Source organism: Carlito syrichta, unplaced genomic scaffold (genome assembly GCF_000164805.1).
Source record: "Carlito syrichta isolate Samal-C Ts95f unplaced genomic scaffold, Tarsius_syrichta-2.0.1 Scaffold301997, whole genome shotgun sequence".
Classification (NCBI taxonomy): Eukaryota; Metazoa; Chordata; class Mammalia; order Primates; family Tarsiidae; genus Carlito; species Carlito syrichta.
Genome location: NW_007246093.1, coordinates 245245 through 266888, shown reverse-complemented (window position 1 = coordinate 266888; position 21644 = coordinate 245245). Strand labels below are relative to the sequence as shown.

The 21644-nt window shown below is 38.1% G+C and overlaps 1 protein-coding gene across 2 annotated transcripts in view; it reads right to left on the bottom strand.

Annotated features, from left to right (window-relative positions):
- TFAP2B (transcription factor AP-2 beta) overlaps positions 1-553 on the bottom strand; it is a 28507-nt gene extending 27954 nt beyond the window's left edge. Inside the window, exon 1 of one of the 2 annotated variants that reach the window (XM_008055872.1) lies at positions 248-553. In XM_008055872.1, coding sequence (XP_008054063.1) covers positions 248-328 — 81 coding nt within the window. In that variant the 5' untranslated portion in view covers positions 329-553. The remainder of the gene's footprint in view (positions 1-247) is intronic. The other variant, XM_008055871.1, reaches the window with a different exon arrangement.
- Between the last annotated feature and the right edge of the window lie 21091 nt (positions 554-21644).

Genomic DNA, 21644 nt, shown 5'->3' with positions numbered 1-21644 from the left:
AGAAAGAAAAAGGAAGGAAAAAAAAAAAAAAAACTCCTAAATTAAAGTTGCCAGATTTCAATCTTAAAGTCCTTTTCCAGAAGATCGAAATCGCCCCAAACCCGCTTTTCTAAAAGTTAAAGAAAGCTGAAAAACCGGCTGGAAATCTACGAGTAAATAGCTTAAAAATATATATCAGTTGGGGTGTCAAGAAGCTCAGATTCTCTATCCGCAAAGCTCTAAGATGCATCTGGGGGTGTCGGCTCACCTCATAGATATCTTCGTACTTGACATTCTCCACGAGCTTCCAGAGCATGATGGCAGCCTGGTCTCTAGGAGGTGAGTGCATTCATGTGAGGAGCAGATGTCTGGCTTCTCAGGACTCCGCTCTCTGTAATGATCCATCTATAATTGGAAATGGGGGATACACACCAAATCCGACGCTCCTCTCCCATCGCAACTTATATCTGTTGTCTCAAACAATAGGCTGGACAAGGAAGTCTCGGCAAAGAGAAAAAACATTATTGCACACACAGGAGTTAGATGCAACCCACAGACATAGATATTATAAAAAATCATAAACACGTATTTATACCCAGACACCCACATATAGTTATATAAGCACCCCTGGGCCACACAGAATCTACAGACTCCGAAGGTGCACTTAAAAGCTGGTTGTTTGGGGGTGACTGATAAACACAGACATTTAAAAATCTCTACCTTGAAAACGGTGAATCATCTTAGTCACGAACTAAAGTCTTTACAATTCGTCATCAGAAACCGGGGGCCACCAGTCCTTAATTTTCTATGTAGATTTTTAAAAGGGGACCATTGCTGAGATGTTTTAAAACACAAAGGAGTCTTCCTATTCATGTGTGTTTAGGAGGGGGTATTTTGAAAGCTTGATGTTGGGATTTTAAGGTTGATCTCTCTGTGTTAATGGCTACACAACTTTTTTTTTTTAAGTTTATCTGCCACTGATAGAACAAAAAAGCTAGACACCACGGGCGATGATTTCTAATATTTTATGGTCATTTTGCCCAACATGTTTGAAGACTTAAATACAGCTCAGTCTGTGCTGCTTGTTGTTTTAGCGGTTGTTTGTGCATTTTCAACGTTTTCCATGCACCATTCCTCGTGGCTGGAGTCTCCATTTTATTAAGTTTTTCAGATGTTGGGAGCAACATACACACATATTTACAGGGCTAATTTTGAGCCTTTTTTGCAGGAGCTTGGGCCATTTTATATTTGCATCTGTTGTCTATAACTTGTAAATGGTTTTAATCACGGAGAGTCAAGAAATGGTCACTTGATTCTTTGACAAGGGTTAAGCAGCATATTCTTCAAAGACATAGGGAAATATATTTTAGGGCATGCAGGTTTTTTCCCCCCTAGTGTATTTTTTCTTAATAAGGTGATTAGTAATAGTTTTTTTTTTTTTTAAAGGAAAACATGAGCAACAGCAAGAACAATATTAATCAAACCTCGAAAATGGGCGCCTGAATGTCATCAGGAAGTGAACACTCACTTGTTCCCTTGTTTTTCGGCTCCTTTTCAGGGTGCGCACGGCTCCTCACAGCCAGAAGGGAAGCCCAGAAGAGGATTTTGCCCCAGGGCAGAAAATAAATGGCAGGAAAGACGGAAGAGGGACGGGGCAATTTGGGGTGGGAGTTATTAAGCCTGATCAAGAGTGGATCTGCAAAGGGCGATTGTCTTTCGGTCCACGACTCGCAGGGCGCTGCCTGGTGCGAACAGCGACGTCTGAGCGGAGGACACCGGACAGCGGCGGGGACACGGTTCCATAGAACCCGGGGACGCTTCCTCAAGAGCAGCACGAGCACTTCTGCAGATTTTCTGTTTAATTGTTAAAGATAAGTCAAATGAAAGGACCACAAAGACGGGGTTTTAAAAGGAACTTCAGAAATAAACTCTGTTTTTCGTTTCTAGTTCTAATTTTTGTTTTGCCTTCTCTTCCTCTTTCTTTCTCTTACTCTCTCCCCTTCCTCCTTTCCTCCCTTCCTACCTCCCTATCTTCCTTCCTTCCTTCCTTCTTTCCTTCCTTCCTTCCTTCCTTTCTTCCTTTCCTCCCTCCCTCCCTCTTCTTTAAATATTAACCTTAAGTCATACAGAATTTATACAGTTTTTCTACCAGGAGCATAGCAAAGCCTTTCCTATTTGCCCCCAGAGCTCGTTAGGAGACGAGAAGGCATTCTACCTAATCTTATCGTGTGATGGGACTCGAAACGGGTCCCACACCCCCTTCTAGAACTAAAATCAGTCCCAGATCAATACTTTGAAAGATAAATATTATAGACTTGAAAATTCAGATTCTCCAGGCACACATTTATTAATGGGAATAATTGTCTTCCTTTTTCAAATCAATAACTCTATTATCTTTATTACCTAAAGACCATTACAATCCAAATATAATGCATTTGGAAAAATCTCCTTTTTTTTTTTTCCCTCTAAATGCTGTTAACACCTTTCATCTCTTTTTGGTATATCATTGATTAGTCTAAGATAAATAAACTCTAAGGTTGAATAAAACAAAACCACCCAGAAGAGATAATTTCATATATAAAATTATTTCTTGAAATATATTGTGCTAGTGTAACGGTTTTATAGACTTATGTGTGAATAATTTTAAAGTTTTCGTCTGTAATTGTATTTCATGTTAATATTAGGCATTTTAAAAAGTAGAAATGTCCTGAGATATTTGGTTAAAATGCATTTAAATTCTTTAGGAAAACTGAAAAATAACAAATCTGCTTTTAATAAGAAGGAAGCGTAAATCTAAGAATATATACACATATACAGATACCCCCGAAAATGCATAACGATCATAAAACCCTAATTTTTTAACGTGGGTGTTGTTCAAAAAATCCTAGAAATTGCAAGGTAAACCTTTCCCAGGGAGCGCTCCCTAAGTCATTGAACGGGCAACAGTACCCTCTGTCGGAATTTTGTGGAAGCAAACCCTGCATGGCTTTTTTTTTTTTTTTGGTTAAAGATTTCTTTTGGTCCTTGTAAACCTGTTCCTGCGAAGAACATTTTAAAAGTTCAGTTTTTATTATACATACTAATTCTAGAAACAATTGACTCAGCACCTAAGAAGTTCAAATACCAAAAAATGCACAAATAAAAACAGTCTCTGCTGAGAAAAATTGTCCTTCATTGCGCCTGCCCCGCTTGCTGGTTACTTTCACGTGACGCAGGAAAAGGTTCCCGAAAGAACTCAGTACGTGCAAACGCAAAGCCAAAACAAGTTCTGGATTTCGAAGGGAATTAAACGAGTAAAATATGCATTTTCATCCCCATTTTTATTTTGCCTTATGCCCACATTTTTTTTTTTTTTTTAACCAGAATATATACACGCTCGCCTGGGTGGATCCGCCCTGAGACACCCCGGATGGTTATTCTCGTATTTTTCCCCTTTCACTTATACTCATTTCAGTTTAAACTAGCAAACGAGAGAGTTGCTAATACCCTCCTTTCCAGTCTCAGATAGAGGGAATATTACTCATCAAGTGTAGGAGTTAATAATCCAAAGCACTTGCACCCAGCATGAAGCCCTCTGCTGGCGATTTTCGGAGGTGTATGGCTTTTTTTTTTTTTTTTAATATTACAGAAAAATAACATTAAATAGAGGCCAACTATTAGATCTCTCAAGTCTTCTTTCTTCTAAAAATCTAATTATGAATGATCTAAATTTCTTTGACTTCCACGACTGACCTATGATGATGTCTTCACAAGCCATTCCCCTTGCAGAAGCCTGATAAACCTCTCTCTTTTTTCCATTACACAGTCTCCCTGGGTTTCCCTTTTCTGTCTACTCCAAACAGAAAAATGATAAAGAGGGAAAAGCCAAGACTTAGACTTAGGATTATTGTGTCCAGTTTGGACTCTGGTCCTTTTCATTGTAGATGGTGAGTCAAGCTATTTGATAACCTGAAACTCAGTGAGGGAACGATTGTGAAAATTCCTTAAAGTAACACCCGTGAAAGAATATATGGGGCATTATTGCTTTGTGAACATTTAACTTCATATCATCCTCAAAATACCAAGCTAGGTGTCAGGAAAGTGGAGGCTTTTATCAATTAGGGACTTGCATAAACTTCTGGTTAGAGAGTGGAGGTGGAAATCCCAACTTAGGTCTTCTGACTATATTCCCAGCACTTATCCCTTGGTATCATGACGATGTCTTCCTTTCTTATGAAATTAAAAATATTGTATTTTTGGATTATTATCTTCTTTTTTTTTTTGAGTTGGAGTCTCACTCTGTCGCCCAGACTGGAGTGCAGTGGCCACTCCCAGACACCGCAGCCTCGACCCGCTGGGGTCCAGCGATCCTTCCGCCTCAGCCTTCCAAGTAGCTGGAACTACAGGCGCGCCGCTACCACACCCAGCTCATTTTTGATTTATTGTAGAGATGAGGTCTCGCCAAGTTGCCCAGGCGTGTCTCGAACCCGTGGACTCAGGCAATCCACTCACCTCAGCCTCCCAAAGTGTGGGATTACAGGTCGAGCCACTGAGCCCGGCTGATTATTATCTTTTAAGAATTATTTTCATCCTAGATTAATAAATAGGCACAGGAAAGAAGAAAGAGAAGAAAGCACTGTCTTACTTCAATAAACTCAGACACTGTCTCACTTCTTACCCATCAGAAGCATGGCTGTCTATTGAGTTGAATAATAAGACATGATATCCATAGAACAGACTTCGATAAGTTAAAAACTATGACATGACAGCTCCATTTTTTAATTGTTGCAGTCTAACTCCTTATTTTCCTGTCATGTTTCTGTCTTCAAGCTTTCTTATGAGATGTTTTTAAGCGTTGTTTTGTATTTTTAACATTAATTTGGAAAAATCACCATCAACTGTGTGAAACTACAATTCAAGCACCTGCCTCGGATTTGTACAGCCTTGATACCACATAGGTTTCAGTGACTTGGTTTGAGGAAACAAAATAGGAGAGACTGATGTTTGTATGAGCGTGTTTTACAAAATTAAATGTGGTTGGAATTATCTTTAAATTGGCTCTTTATGATGAGACAGATTGAGACAAGCACTGAAAAGGAAACATTTCTTACTTTAACCATAATATTTAGTCAGTGGTACATTTGTGAATTTGTAAAGAGATACTGGGTTGAAATCACTTGTGAGGATTAAAAAGAACTGTAAATGTGAAAACTGCCTTTCTACTGGACTTTTGCAAAGCAATAGTCATTTTATTACATATTTAGTTGTCCTGAAGTCTTTAGCTTTCTGTTTAATTGTAGAGGGTTGAGGTGGCGAAGGGGACCGTTTTGAAATGTCTGTCTCCTGGAGATAAAGAGGTTAAGAAATGGATGATGAAGACCTGAAATAAATGATGCAAACAGCCATGCAACAATTGTTTCTAATACCAATGGGCATTTCACACACAAAATGTGAGAGGTGTGTGTCTCCTCTGCCATGACTAATGCAGGAGGACAGGTAGTTTCATCATTGTGGACATTTTCCATATTATTGCTTTAAGAACAAGCAATCTCGAAGGGTGAGAACACTAAACAATTTGGTTTCAAAATGCAACCAATAGACCAACACATATCTATGAGGAAGGAATTTACAAATAAAGACTTGGAAAGATGTAGAGCAGAAATATAACCTTTAAAGCATGAATAAACACATACAATGTATAACATCAGAGTTGAAGTGTCTCATAAGTACAAGGGACATTTGGGAGAAATTAGCATTACATTGGCATTACTTCCTAAAATCCACAATTTTGCATTTTGATAAAAATAGAGAAGGGTATTTATTTTATGACTCTTTTTATTTCTCTCACATAAGATGATTTTTTTTTTTTTCATTTACTGGCTATGTTCCCTTGGGCAAGTTCTTTGACCTTTTCAGGTCTCAGTTTTCTCATCTATAAAATGAGGAGAATTTACTGGGTGGTATCCAAGGCACTTCCTTAGAAATGAACTTTATAACATTTATGAAAGCATGAAGTAGTAATTAACGAAAAATTTAAAATGAGAGTGTTTTTTTTCCAAATGTGTTGCAGCAATTCTCATTGCTCTGGGACCCTCTGTGGGGGAGTTTAAAAGAATTGCCCCCAGGCCTGCCTCGGTGGCTCAGCCTGTAATCCCGCGCCTTTGGGAGGCTGAGGGGAGTGGATTGCCTGAACCTGCGGGTTCGAGACCCGCCTGGGCAGCGAGACCTCATCTCTACAATAAATAAATAAATAAAAAATCAGCTGGGCGTGGTAGCGTATGCCTGTAATTCCGGCTACTTGGAAGGCTGAGGTGGAAGGATCACTGGAGCCCAGCAGATCGAGGCTGCGGTGGCCGGGAGCGGCCACTGCACTCCAGTCTGGGCGACAGAGTGAGAGTCCAACTCAAAAAAAAAAAAAAAAAAAGAATTGCCCCCAATTTTTTGATAAATGCCAATCACAAAAAAATTTTAAGGACTATGAGCTTAGAAGAAAGCAAACTACGGGGGTGTGGGGGCGGGGGGAGGTGGGATTGGCAGTAGTGGGAAACTGGGGAAGGGGAGGCACACCTCATCAACAAGGGTACCTGCACAATGAATATTTGTATACTTAAACCTGAATTGTATCCCACAATTTTAAAATAACTTTTTTAAAAAAGAAAGCAAACAAAGAAGAGATAAGAATATAGTATCTTAGTTTGCTGGGGTTGCTATAACAGAATACTTTACAGGTCTGCAAAAATACCCTCCAGCTGTGACAAGAAGCAAGATGGCTATTTGTTCCTATTAATAATGCTACCATTAGGACAGAGTCAAAGATGCTTTTGAATTCTTAATCTTATGTGCTATGTTTCTGACCCTTTTCTCTTTCTTTTCCATTTTTGTTGTTTGCAATAAACGTAAGATCTTATGTACACCCCAAAACAAAGCTTAGACTGGTAATTTATAAACAGCAGCATTGTATTGCTCACAGGTCTGGAGACTGGGAAGACCAAGATCAATGTATCATCAGATTTAGTGTGTGTTGAAGGCCTGTTCCTAATAGATAGTGTCTTCTGTGTGTCCTTATGTGGTGGAAGGACCAAAGAGACAAGGCTCTCTCAGGTCTCTTTGATAGGGGCACTAATCCTCTCATGCCCTAGTCTTTGCCCTTATGACATCATCGTCTTCTCCCAAAGGCCCCACCTATTAACACCAACACGTTAGGGGTTAGATTTCAACATACAAATTTTGAAGGGACACAAACATTTAGTCCATAGTGTGTGGTTTGAGGGAAAAGCATATCATTTAAAAATAGCTAGTACTTAATAGGCAATTTGAAAAACTCAGGCATCTAAGTCTAGAAGAATTACATCCTAATGTATTAAAAGAGTTTGCAGTTGTAATCTTCAAATTATGGTCAGTGACCTTTGAGAAAGTATGCAGAATAGAAGCGATGTCCACCAGTAAAAGCTGGAAAACATTTCATTTTTGAGAAAGGGGATAAATGGATACTAGAAACTACAGAAGGGAAATCATACTATTGTTTGCCTAGAAAAATGATAGTTTGGGGTGCCAAAGTGCAGTTAGTCAAGAACTCTGGAACAAAAAGAAGAGCTCTCTGGGAATTAGTGTGGATTTAGGAAGAACAGATCTTTCCATGTGTTTTCACTTCTTTTTACTGTAAGTTTACTAGACTGACTGTTGGAGACACAATGTATCTGAAGCTTATGGAGATATTTCAGAGATTTCTCATTGACTTCCCAATCTGAGTTGAGTGATGTCAGGGGTTGTGGAGGTAGACCTGCCCTATGAAGAAGGACGTGAACTTTGAAGTGGAACAGATGTGTATGAATTCCAGATCTGCCACTTACTTTCTTGGACATTGGAAAAATTGCTTAACCCCTCTAAGCCTCAATTTTTTAGTTGTATGAAACATATTTCTTTATATAAAATATTTTTACATGAAATAAGTACCTGGCAATAACCATTGCCTAGGTATAGTCTGATGATTAGATAATCCATAGAAAATGTTTATCATGATCTCCAGAATAAGGAAATCAGTCAGTATGCTGTATCTACAGATTCCATCTCAGATTTGCAGCTAGCTGAATAATAATAAGTTGACTGATTAATGAAAACCAATTTGAGCCAGGAACTTTAATAGTCATAGCACTTTGTCCTTAGTCTTATTCTTTTTTCTTTTTTTTTCTTTTTTTTGACTTGGGGTCTCACTCTGTCACCCAGTCTGGAGTGCAGTGGAATGCTCCCAGCCACCACAGCCTTGACCTGATGGCCTCCGGCGATCCTTCTGCCTCAGCCTTCCAAGTAGCTGGAACTACAGGCGCATGCTACCATGCCTGGCTAATTTTTGATTTATTGTAGAGATGAGGTCTCACCAAGTTGTCCAGGCATGTCTGGAACCTGCGGACTCAGGCAATCCACTCACCTCGGTCTCCCAAAGTGCTAGGAATACAAGCTGAGCCACCGAGCCCAGCCAGTCTTATTCTTTTTAACATTAAAAAATTGATTTGGAAGAGTAATTAGAAGACACGTTTTTCATGTTTTAGATACTAAACATTGGGGAGAATAGTCAGTACATTGAATTACAGGCTGATGATTCAAAAATATTTTGACAGGCTAATACTCAGGAATAAATCCCCAAAGCTATACTTTGACAAAGATAAATATTAAACAAAATAGGAATAAAGAAGGGCTCATAGACTAACAGAGAAAGACATGAAAATACACACATTTTCCACCACTGGGGTCCTTATGGTTTCTAGGCCACAGTAACCATATCAGCATCATGCCCAACAACTTACTGAGGCTGATATAACTATATAGTGAGTGAAATTCCAGGTTGCGTTAGTAAACCTGCCTCAAGTGCAAGGAAGTTGCAATCTCAGTTTTTAAACTACATTTTAGGAATTGTGTCCAATTGAGTGGCTTGCTATAAGTCTATCATTGATAAATAAAAATGTCTTTAAAAGGAAGCAATCAGGGCCAAGAGAAATGGTCCATGCCTGTAATCCCAGTGCTTTGGGAGATTAGGGCAGGAGGATCCCTTGAGTCTAGGAATTTGAGACCAGCGTGGACAACATAGACGCCATCTCTATAAAATATTTCAAAAATTAGCTTGGCGTGGTGGTACATGACCATAGTCTCAGCTAAATGGAAGCCTGAGGCAGAAGGATGATTTAAACCTGGGAATTTGAGGTTTCAGTAAGCTATGATTGGGCCGCTGTATTCTAGCCTGAATGAAAGAGCAAGATCCTGTCTAAAATAAATAAACAAACAAATAAATAAGCAAGCAAGCAAGCTGGCAATCAGATTAAGTAAAGTCCTAAGAGTCATGCCTTAGGGTGAAAGAGTTGAAAAAGATGGGATGGTCACCCTGAAACAACAACAACAACAACAACAACAACAACAAACTTGTGAAGACTGTCTTCCAATATTTGATGATGGTCTTGGGGAAGGAAGAGTAAACTGAGGAAAAAGTTGGCATTTGTCTTGTTCACTGCTATACTGCCAGTATATAGCAAAATGGATGGCTCAAATGCGCTGAAAGCATTTTAAGCGAAATAATTCTCTCTTGCTTTAAAGATACAGGATAAGATCAATAGAGAGATGTTACCAGGAGGTAGATTTAACTCAGTGTGGGGAGAAAAAAAATTCTAAAAGTTTGAAGTGCTGGAAAAAGTGGCTTTGATTGTGGTGAACTACCAATCCCTGTAGGAGGAAGCAGAGTCTGGAAGACCTTAGTCAATTCTGGAGCAGGAGGGGGCAATTCTGGAGCAGGAGGTCTACCCATAAAACACTGGATAGGAGGACTTTCAGCACCAGGATGTTGGGATTCTACTACAGGTGCTCAGCTTGATATTACATTGTGAGTTCAGCAGATTAATTGTTGCAAAGGACCGACACTGAGAGATATAGGTGGAAGATTCCATTATGAGTTTGCGTCTCTGTAAGCATTATCTGATTGGGGAATTGTACACACTGGCTGAGCCCATGTTTCCATGTAATGCATATGTTATCTGATTTCTGTTAGTAGAAACAACATCACAGTAATTATACCCAATAGCTTTATTGGTCTGTCAGTCTCTGATTGTTTTGCTTTTGCTATTATCACTTTTTTCCATTATTTAATAGAATTTCTGTGGGTGGCTTTATAGAATGAAGAAAAGGAAATGTATTTATTTAGGACAAAGATGAAGGGCCTTTTAGGATTTTATTTGCAATATTTTTTTCAGAGACATTTGTTTGATCCCTAAAAGAAATAAATTCCTTTGCAGAAGATTTCTCCAGCAAACACACTCAAGGCCAGACTTTCTTTCAGAAAGCTTTACGTGATTTAAATAAGCACACAACTAAAGAGAAGCAATCCTTTCCAGGTCTCTCCTTAATTGCAGAGGAATGTAAAGATTTTTAATAAAACGTTCACTAGTATTTATAAAGAAATTATGAAGAATGTTCTTTTCCTGCTATATTATAAAATATTTTTTATCCCCACTACTTACTAAACCAAAAGTAAAAATAATGTTGGAAGATTCAACTAAGCATGGGTAGTCAGTTTCTCATCCTATTTATTACTGGTTTTCTTAAGAATTTTGGTCAATGCAATACAAGAACTATGATGTTTTCAGTATGGAAACTATTTGAGAGCTTCCAGGGAATTGAACTTGAAACTTGAGTTAGGTCATTTTTGCAACTTCTAATGTCTTTGTGGGGGCCATTGTTTTAATATTTATCAAGTGCCTAATTTTTTGCAATGCATTGTGCATATATAAAGATAAATCAGAAAAAGAAATTTCTCACAAAAGATAAGCTGTCTTAGAAAAGAAAATGAAACATTATAGAATAAGAAGATTTTATGATCTTAACAATGAGACTATGTTAAGTTTCTAAGTGAAAGCTTTACATAACTAAGTTTCTAAGTGAAAGCCTTAAGTAACTAATTACATTCTATTTAGTGCTTAGTTGTCAAATTTTACTTTTTTTTTTTAGCTTGGGAGTTTTTTCTTTTTTTCTTTTTTCGGAATTGGAGTCTTACTCCATTGCCCAGGCTGGAGTGCAGTGGCACGCTCATGGCCACCCCAGTGTCGACCTGCTGGGCTCCTGCGATCCCTTCCCCTCAATCTTCTAAGTAGACAGAACAACAGGCGCACGCTACCGCACCTGGCTAGTTTTTTATTTATTGTGGAAACGAGGTCTCGCCAAGTTGCCCGGGTTGGTCTCGAACCTGCGGGCTCGGGCAATCCACTTGCCTAGGCCTCCGAAAGTGCTGGGATTCCAGGCTGAGCCACTGAGCACGACCATTTTGTTTTGTTTTAAATAAAACTTGTGATTAGTGATTAGTATTCTAAATGCATATTTATTAGTAGAAAATGTTCCATATTCTGCTAATGGTGACTTTCTCCCAAAACTTCTCACTCTGAGCATTTCAAATTTTGCTTTAAGCACTCTACAGTAGAAGCTTATCTTCAGGGCCACATCTCTTTCCACCATTTTAGTTTTTGACTTTTGGCCCAAGGAAAGCAAAGAGCACTGACTAGGTACCAATGGGGAGGCTAGCATTGGCCTGAACACCAGTGAACTGTCTAGCCTTCCTCGGTCTAAGAATCCAGAAGCCGAATTCTTTGACTGAGTTTTCTTGCATGGCAAATGACAGCTTTTCTAAGCTCTCCTTTGGTGAAAATACAGGTCAGGAAGGGAGTAGACCAGTAACTCATCAGTTACTTGTAGTTGTTAGAAAGGATGTGTCCCAGGATTTGTATGGTTTTCCTTGGCAGTCAATTGTTCTAATTTTTCACAAGTCTGCAATGAAAATCTGACCATCACTATACTTAGCATGGTGTATTTGGGCAGTAGGTCTTTCTTATCAATAACTTTGATGTTGTTTGTGTAAGTAATTTTTGTTTGAGTTGTGGGGACTGCACTAGAAAATAAGAAACACAATTTTAGAGAATGTGATGCTATTGGCTCCAAAGTGATTTCGTACCCACAAGAGTCAAAATTTTTTAAAAAATGACTTTGACAAAAAAAGAGACCAGGGTTCCAGGACCTTCCAAGTCACATTAAACCTGAAGAGAAGGAACATATCAGCTTTGGCCTTTTAAAATCAGAGTGTCTTAAGCTTTTTATCCAAATATTATTTGATGGCTTAAATTATTGTTTCCGACCAATATTTATTTTTTCTGTAAGAGAATAAAACAGTCATTTCTTTTGGTATGATTATTATATTAATATGTTCTAGTACCATTGACTTTTTATTTTATTATTATTATTATTATTATTTGAGTTGGAGTCTCACTCTGTCACCCAGACTGGAGTGCAGTGGCCGCTCCCGGCCACCGCAGCCTCAACCTGCTGGGCTCTAGCGATCCTTCTGCCTCAGTCTTCCAAGTAGCTGGAATTACAGGCACGCGCTACCACACCCGGTTCATTTTTATTTATTGTAGAGATGAGGTCTCGCCAAGTTGCCCAGGCGTCTCAAACCCGCAGGCTCAGGCAATCTACTCACCTCAGTCTCCCAAAGGTGCGGGATTACAGGCTGAGCCACCGAGCCTGGCCCCATTGACTTATATTTCAGGATGAATACAATTGCTCCTCTGTGAAAAAGTGACGTTTCAACACACTTCAGTTAAATGAGCAATTTGTGGCTTTAACTAGGCAGAAAGCTGTGACGCTTCACCACCATTAACTCTGCCTCTCACTCCACATTTATTTTCTTTAGACCATAATCGGTAATTCTACTTGCTTTGACAACTAACAGCAACAATAATTTCTATTATGGCCTCTTCGACTCTTACAATCCCTTTACTGTGATTGGAATACAGCTTCATGCTCTTGAGCTTAATAGCAAATAATAGCTGCCGCTTATCTCATGCCCTAAACCAAGCACATTAAGTACTTTAGCTCACTTGATTTCATCTTCACAAAGTCTGTGAAAAAGGCACTGATACTCCAGCATTTCAGATGAGTAAACCAAGGCCCAAAGAGATTAAGCAACTTTCACCAATTGTCATAGAACTGGTAAATGACAGAAATAGGATTTGAGCCTAAATTTGACTTCAAATCAGTCTCCTTAATCTTACAGCTATTTGGTGGGGGATTATCAAAGCCCAAAGTCAGCCTTTCTCTTTCACAGGTTTGGATAATGGCCAAACTAAATCACATGTAATACAGACAGACCAAACAAACAAACAACAACAAACAAACAAACAAAAAACAGTGGAATGAAAAGAGAGGAAAACAAAATCAAATGGAAGAAAGGAAAGAAAGATGAAAGGAGAAAGTGTAAACATTAAAAGAAAGGGAAGAAAACAGATGCATTATGTGGTGCACCTTTGATTTTCTGTCTAGGCAGTGGCACTTAACATGGGGGTGAGTGATCTTGATCCCCAGAGGATATCTGGACATGTCTGGAGATATTTATAAATTTTCACATTGGTTTGGGAGCAGTGTGGTGCTACTGGCACCTAGTGGGTAGGGGTCAAGAATGCTGCTGAACATTAAACAGTGCATAGAACAGCTTCCACAGCAAAGAACTATCAACATGTCAGCAGTGCTGGAGCTGATAAAGTTTGCTTGTCTAACATTCCCTAGCCAACACTGACCATTAAGAAAGGATATTTTGGAGTAACTAATTTTCTAAGAGATCTTAGTCATAATTCTCAATCAAGTCTAGGGCACACAGAACAAAAGAGACGTCTTAGTATTATAATCTCTGTTTTCCCCCTGCAATATTCAAGAGAAAAAATTCTATGATATAATTTTAGTGATACACTTTATAATTTTAATATAAATAAAATGTTATTCAATACAAATTTTAATTAAACGAAATATAGTCAATTCTATGGAAGCAGAACTGGGTCGGACAATCAGTTCTAACTTTCCTGTGTGAGAACTTTAGAAGCCCAGTGTAAGAAGTGGGAGAAGCCTAAGGAACCATTGTGTCATGCCCATTGTTTTACAGAAGACAGGTTAGGGCTCAGAAAAGTGAAATTACTTGCTAAGGTCTGGGATGACTGGGAATGGACAAAACAACAGTTCTTCTATCGTCTAATTCTTAGTCACTTCCCTCCATCAAACTTGCTTCTGCAATTTGCTACTAACCCTCACCATCAGAAATGATTTATCTTTCTCTTTAATTTCTCAGGTCTATTGGTTAAAAACACACAGGATATAAGCACAAATCCTGACATGCATTAACATTTATATTATCTTAAATGTTTATAATAATTGATGAAATATCTCCTTTTTCTTCTGAGGGAAGAAATGTAAGTATAATGATGCGTTGCATTTGTTGAATCAGATTATAATTTGCCATAATGGTAGTTTGTGCGCTTTTGTAACTCACAGCAGTGGAAACACTATGAATTTGCTGTTTTTCTTCATTTAATGCAATTTTCACATATGTCTAACTTCCTCATCATGTAACTTAAACATGGGAGAATCAAGATCAACAATTAAAATACATGAATAAATGATGCACTAATATACAAACATTTATTAGATGCCTACTGCTTCTTTTGATCATCTTAGGTAGTGACAAGGAGAGTGAACGCTTATTAAGTGCTTCTCTGTGCCAAGCAATGGTGTCAGGATATGTGTTACATGTAGTAGTAACTCATGCACTGCTCTAGCCACTGGAGAATCTGGAGATTATAAGAAATCAAAGTCCAATTCCTTTGTTCTTTGGGAATATATGTATTTAATTAGGGAAGCAATGCATGCAAGGCTGAAACACATTTGAATAGAGAAATGTCTGATCCAGTCTAAAAAGGAAATGGGTAGGAGAGAAAGTCAGTACTACTGAGAGCATAATTTTTTTTTTTTTTGAGTTGGAGTCTCACTCTGTTGCTCAGACTGGAGTGCAGTGGCTACTCCCGGCCGCTGAAGTCTCGACCTACTGGGCTCCGGCGATCCTCCCACCTCAGCCTTCCAAGTAGCTGAAAGTACAGGTGTGCACTACCACATCTGGCTAATATTTGATTTATTGTAGAGATAAGTCTCACCAAGTTGCCCAGGAGGGTCTCGAACCCGCGGGGTCAGGCAATCCACTGACCTCGGCCTCCTAAAGCATTGAGATTACAGGCTGAGCCACCGAGCCTGGCCGAGAGCATAATTTTAATCAAAGAGGGTTCCTAGGAGAAGGTAGATGTACAGTTAAACCTGAAAGGAAGCCAAGGAGAGAGAAAACACAAAGAGAGGCACAGGAGGAACGGGAGCCAGACAATGTGAAAGTATAAAGAACATGTCCCCAACTGCAGTTGAGAAACCATGTTGATGATATTGCAATATGTGTTTGATTGATCGATATTTTTCCATTGTTATATTCTAAGGTTAAGTTCTAAAACTAATGCAATGACTCAAGGTGGATTGAATTCAACTTGACCCAACTGAACATTGGACTCAAAGCCTCTGTGTGCAATTCAGAGGGGAAGCACCCAGAGCTGGGTGGGCTTCAAGACCCCTGGATGTGAGAATGAATGCTATTTTTTCTTCCAGGCTAGTTCTAAGGAGTCAGTCCACATCTCCAAAGGGCCATTTAGCTGTTTGTTTCTTTGGCCAGCCAACAATTTCACCTGATGAGAGACAAAAACAAAAACACAGCACAAATATTATTTATTTTCCTGGGTAACCAGAGATGTGCAGAGGGGGACAGAGTAATTGACCCACTGATGTAGTCAAATTGTTTTGTTCAAATATAAATGTATGTATGTATAGAGTGAGGTGATGGAAAAAAGCAGCAATAACACAGCCTTAGTTTTAATATCACCCAATCTGCAATAATATTTGAGGGGAATTGCAACAAAACCCTAAAGCCTAGATATGAAATGTCATATGTGGTTCACTACAAATATGCATAAAATTATATTCTACTAATCAACCAGAACAATTGTCGGGGGGGCTACATCTAGTTGAACTAATACAGGAGAGGGTTGGCTACCATCTTGGCTATGTAGAGAAAATGAGAAGAAAGGCAGGGTAAAGGAACTGTCTCAGGTGAGAGGCATCATTTGTATCATTAGGGAGTAACCTAAGCTATTTTGAAAGCAAGTCTGGCTTTATTTTTACCTACTAGTTGAACTTGGCTTTTACCTCTTTGATTTTTTTCCTAGTGGATCTCATTTGCTCCATTCACCGGGTCATTCATTATTTATGTAATCTTTAAAAGAACATTATTAGAAACTGTTGGCAGCCGGGCTTGGTGGCTCAGCCTGTATTCCCACGCCTTTGGGAGGCTGAGGTGAGTGGATTGCCTGAGCCCGCGGGTTCGAGACCCGCCTGGGCAGCGAGACCTCATCTCTACAATAAATCAAAAAATCAGCCGGGTGTGGTAGCGCACGCCTGTAGTTCCAGCAACTTGGAAGGCTGAGGCAGAAGGATCGCCGGAGCCCAGCAGGTTGAGGCTGTGGTGGCCGGAAGTGGCCACTGCACTCCAGTATGAGCGACAGAGTGAGACTCCAACTCAAAAAAAAAAAAAGAAAGAAATAAACTGTTGGCATTCCCTGTCCACAGGATTTGAAGTTAGGAAGAAATTATATCAAAATCATATTTAAAAAAATATTTTTTATATTATTTTATTTTAAAATTGTGGGGTAGACAATTCAGGGTTAGGTATACAAATATTCATTGTGCAGGTACCCTTGTTGATGAGGTGTGCCCCCTTCCCCAGGCAAATTTCCACTATTGTCAATCCCACCCCCACCCCCACAGTTTCCCGCTACTATCAATCCTTTTTTCATAGTATTGCAATAGTTGTTCAAGGTCCACTTATGAGTGAGAACATGTAATACTCAGTTCTTTGTTTTTGTGAAAGATCACTCAGTATTATAGATTCTAATTCCATCCAGGTTGCTGTAAAGTTCATGATCTTGTTCTTCTTTATGGCTGCGTAATATTCCATCATGTATATGTACCACATTTTTTAATCTAGTCCTCTTTTGATGGGCATCATGGTTGGTTCCATGTTCTTGCTATTGTAAACAATGCTGTGACAAACATACATGTGCAGGTATCTTTTTTATAGAGCGATTTGAGTTTTTCCGGGTATATTCCCAGTAGGGGGGTTGCGGGGTCATATGGAAGGTCGATTTTTAGAACTTTTAGGAATCGCCACACTGTTTCTACAGAGGCTATACAAGTTTACACTCCCACCAACAGTGTTGAAGTGTTTAAAAAAATCATATTTTAAAAGTTCTGTATAAAGGCAATCTGTAAATAAAATCAGACATTTCAGGTTAACCTCTGATACAAAATGAAACAAATAAAATGAGTGAAATATGGTGAAGCAAGATAAACAATAAATGCAGATAAAGAAAACATGTTTCTCTTCATTACCATGAAGCTTGGTTTCATGAGGAATGAGAATTCATATGGCTTTGACAGTTTAAATTTTGGCATGGTTTGTTATGAGACAATGGGAAAAATTCAGCTTTCTTTCTCCATGCAGATAATGGCAACACTGTACTTTGGGAATTCATGGGAAAAGAGATGGAAAATTCATTTGACAAATGCTTTAAAATTATTATTTTTGGTCTTTTGATCAGAATGAAGAAACATAAACCAACTTTAGGAAGTGGTTTTTAAAAATAACACAACGAGTAATATCCTCTTTTTCAAAATCTAGATCATTGGATGGGAACTAAATTTCCCTTTAGTTTACTAGATTCTGAATTTGCATTTTTATATACAAAGAAGTAGTGAGAAAACACACTGTTAAATACAAAGAGTGGAGGAAGTTACAAAAATCTAGAAATCCAGATGTGATAATTCCAAAAAGCACTTGCCATCATTCTCTTTATAGCACTCCGTCTTCTCTTGCAAACAATCTAGGTCTTGAATAAAGTGGTTGAACTCAGTCCTTGTGACAGAATTGCACATGGTTCAACATTCAATTACAACAGATGGACAAGGGAAAAAATAAATCTTTTTGCTTGAGTAGCTTTAGCATATTACCAGAGATAAGCATGAAATCAGTTATGCATTTTTGGCAGGAATAACAGGAAACATGTGCTCTCATCGTATCATATTGGAAGGCAAATGATGTCAGTTTGTGCCATTGATGGTGATATTACCAATTGCTTGGTCAAGATGGTGTCTGCTAGGTATTGCAACTGTAAAGTCACTCCTTTTTTGGTGTGAGGAAGGGACAGAGAATGAGTGCAATTTGAGAGGAACACTACAAAATCGCTGTCATTATTGTAAAAGAAAGCATGAGAAACTATTCCATGTTGAAGAAGATTAAAGAGATATGCAAGGTTGAATGCAAGGTATGATCTGATATTTTCGTTTACTTTGAAAGATGTTATTGTTATAACTTGGGAAATTTAAATAAGTTTGTAGGTTATAAATAGTATTTTATTAATACTAAGTTTCTGATTTTGAAAATTGTGGTGTGCCATATAAGAAAACGTCTTTGCATTTAGGAAACACTGAAGTATTTTGGGGTAAAGGTGCATTAATGTCCACTATTTATCCTCAAATTGATATATAAAGCAAAAGAGATAATATGTTAATGTTTGGAGAATCTGGGCAAAGTGCATGTTAACATACACTTCAGCTATTCATGAGGCAATAAAAGAACCCAGTTTGACTTTTTTGGGTCTAATCTTGGGTAAAATATTCTGTTCAACTATCAGTCTCACCATTTTTCACTTTGTTCTGTTCCCATTTGTAAATAACTTATATTCAGTTACTTTATAGCCTGAGTGAATTCAGTTTTACCAGGAATAAACCTTGCTGGAAGGCTGTCTATTCCAGTCTCTTATAATTGTATGGTCATATAACCAGTGAACTGGAAGTGCAGTATGATGTGATACTTAAGGAAGAGTGTCCAAAGGGAGCAGATTCAGCAGAGGAGGGTGTTTTTAGTCTCTTCTCTCTTTTTTATTGCTGTTGCTGTCTGCAGTGTGGGTATGATGCAGCCATCTTGGGCTATACATTGAAACTTAAAGATGGAAATCAGTGCTCAGATGGTGGAGTGGAAGGATAAAAAGAGCTAGAGTCACTACACCAACACTGGACTGCTTATCTTTGGAGTTATTTTATATAAGAGAGAAATTTTTTTCTCATGTAAGCCATTTTGATTTTGAATTTTTTGTTAAATCCAATCCTAACTGATTGACCACATTGCTCTCAGAGAGTCTCAATAGAATAAGATAGTGTCTCAAGGCACTTACCATATTTAGGTATCAAACATATGACTACTATAAGTTCTCAGTCTTTTGATTTTGCCACGCCTTATTGAATGACTGTATGACCAAAGACCAGACAATTATTTTTTAGCCTGAAAGAGGAAGGTTAAATTAAAAATTTTGTTTTGCCTTTTGGGCATTCCCAAAAAGGTACAGGCAGAGGATCCAAAGATGTAGTGACAGTAGTTTTTTTTTCTAGTACATAGGGTGTACATATGGTTCTCCCCTTCTTCCATGAGTCTGAGAGTTTACTAGATTTGGAAAGGAAAGGCTTCTGATCATGGGAAGAGGTTGACAATTTCAGGATATGCCTGTTCTTAAGATAAATTTATAGTAAAAAAAAAAAAAAAAAAGCAGCCTCCAAGACAGATCCTTCTAAGACATCACTGTTAGTATCTCTTCCTCATGCTTGAGACCTCCACTGGCTGTTTGTTACATCAAACCTCCTTTGGACATTAAGGTCCCCATATGTTTTCCCATGCCCTTTACTTGGCTAATTATTTCCCCCACTCCCTATTCAGTAATCCTCATCATTGTACACCAGTTACATCATTGCCATTTCCGTCTCCACACTTGTCTTACTCTGCCTAATCTTAATATCATTTGAAAATTAGTCTAAGTTGCTCCTTTTTCTTGACTCATTCCCCAGTTAGAAGTGTTCATTGATTTCTCTACTGGTAGTTAGAGTCAAAAGTACATAGTTCAGCAATTCATCATCATTATATGTTTCATAGCGCAGTCATCTCCTTGGGCAAAATTAAGACTTCCTTGAGGCTTACCCTCAATATATCCCACGGATGCTTCTGATAGGTTTTTGTGTACATAGTTTTCTCTACCCATGCTGTTTTATTACATTGCAAAACATCTAAATGAGACAATCAAAAGGTATTTATTTTTAAAACAATCATTTAATAAGAAGGAAAGCTGTGAGGTCAAGATAAGTGAATAAGTAGTAGGTAATACATTGGAGAATAAAGATTAGAACCCAAATCTTTTTGTTTCCTAGATCTTCTTCTTCCTGTTAGGTAGGGTAATTCTTTTGTTTTATTTGTGGAGATATCCCCAGTGCCTAGAATGGCGTATGGTGTATGGCACCTCGTAGGTCCTCAATAAGTATTTATTGAGTAACTAAATGAGGGCTTTTGAGCCTAGTTAATAAACTTTGCTCTTTATTTAAAAAGACAATGAACATATAAGCTGATTTTGCCAGACCTTCAAGAAGATATTTTACAGTTAGCTAGGAGGACTAAGTTCTAGTATTCCATTGCATAATAGGGTGATTATAGTTAACCATAATATAGTGTATATTTCAAAACAGCTAGAAGAGAAGATTTTTGGATGCTCTAACACAAAGAAATGATCAGTGTTTGTGGGAATGGATATGATAGTTCCCTTAATGTAACCATTACACATTATATACATGTATTGAAACTACTCTGTACCCTATAAATATGTATATCTAAATATGTATAAAAATAAAATAAAACTTTTAAAAAGTTCTAAAAGGAGTTTAGCTCTATTTAATTGTGAGAAGCAAATACAAATATAAGGGATGTTCACAACACAGAAATATATGCATAAAATATATTCAATACTTATTTATTTCATTTAAAAAATGTATACTCTAAATTAGCAGATAAAACGAGTCTTTAATAAAAAGGTTAGTATAATTTCTATGTTTATGTCTATGAAATGAAGCATATTTTTAAACACTAAAAGAGTTTATTTTTAAAAGGAAACAGTTTATGTTGAGAAGTGAAGAATTCTCCATACTGTAACTTTATTTCTTAAAGTAACAAACTGATAGTCAGGGACTAAGGAGCAGATTCTTCTACCTATGGACCTTCCACAAATATTTTACCTTATTAATAATTTGTCATTATTGATAGAAGGCAGAACTCCTTAGATGGAAATATTTACAGGGGTAGAAAAACATTTTTTAAAATTGAGTACCACATGCAGCTGGAATGTACTGATTAGTACCATGGAAACTAACCTGAAGTTGACTGGAAATCCCCTCAAATTTTCCAACTTAAAGTCATAAAAGCCTATTTTGCTAGAGGGTTTATGAATGAAGCATATAATTTTGTGACTCACAAATCATGTGTAGAATAAAGTCTTTATATTTGTTATTTTATTTTTTATTTTTTTTAGTCTCACTCTGTCACCCAGACTGGAGTGCAGTGGCTGCTCCCGGCCACCGCAGCCTCGATCTGCTGGGCTCCGGCGATCCTTCCGCCTCAGCCTTCCAAGTAGCTGGAACTACAGCCATGTGTTACCACGCCCGGTTAATTTTTTTATTTATTGTAGAGATGAGGTCTCGCCAAGTTGTCCAGGTGGGTCTCGAACCCGCGAGCTCAGGCAATCCACTCACCTCAGCCTCCCAAAGCGCTGGGATTACAGACTGAGCCACCGAGCCCGGTTTATATTTATTTACTTATACAGGTTGAAGCAGCAGACACATGAAGAAAGATTCGAATAATAATAACATTTTGATCCTTT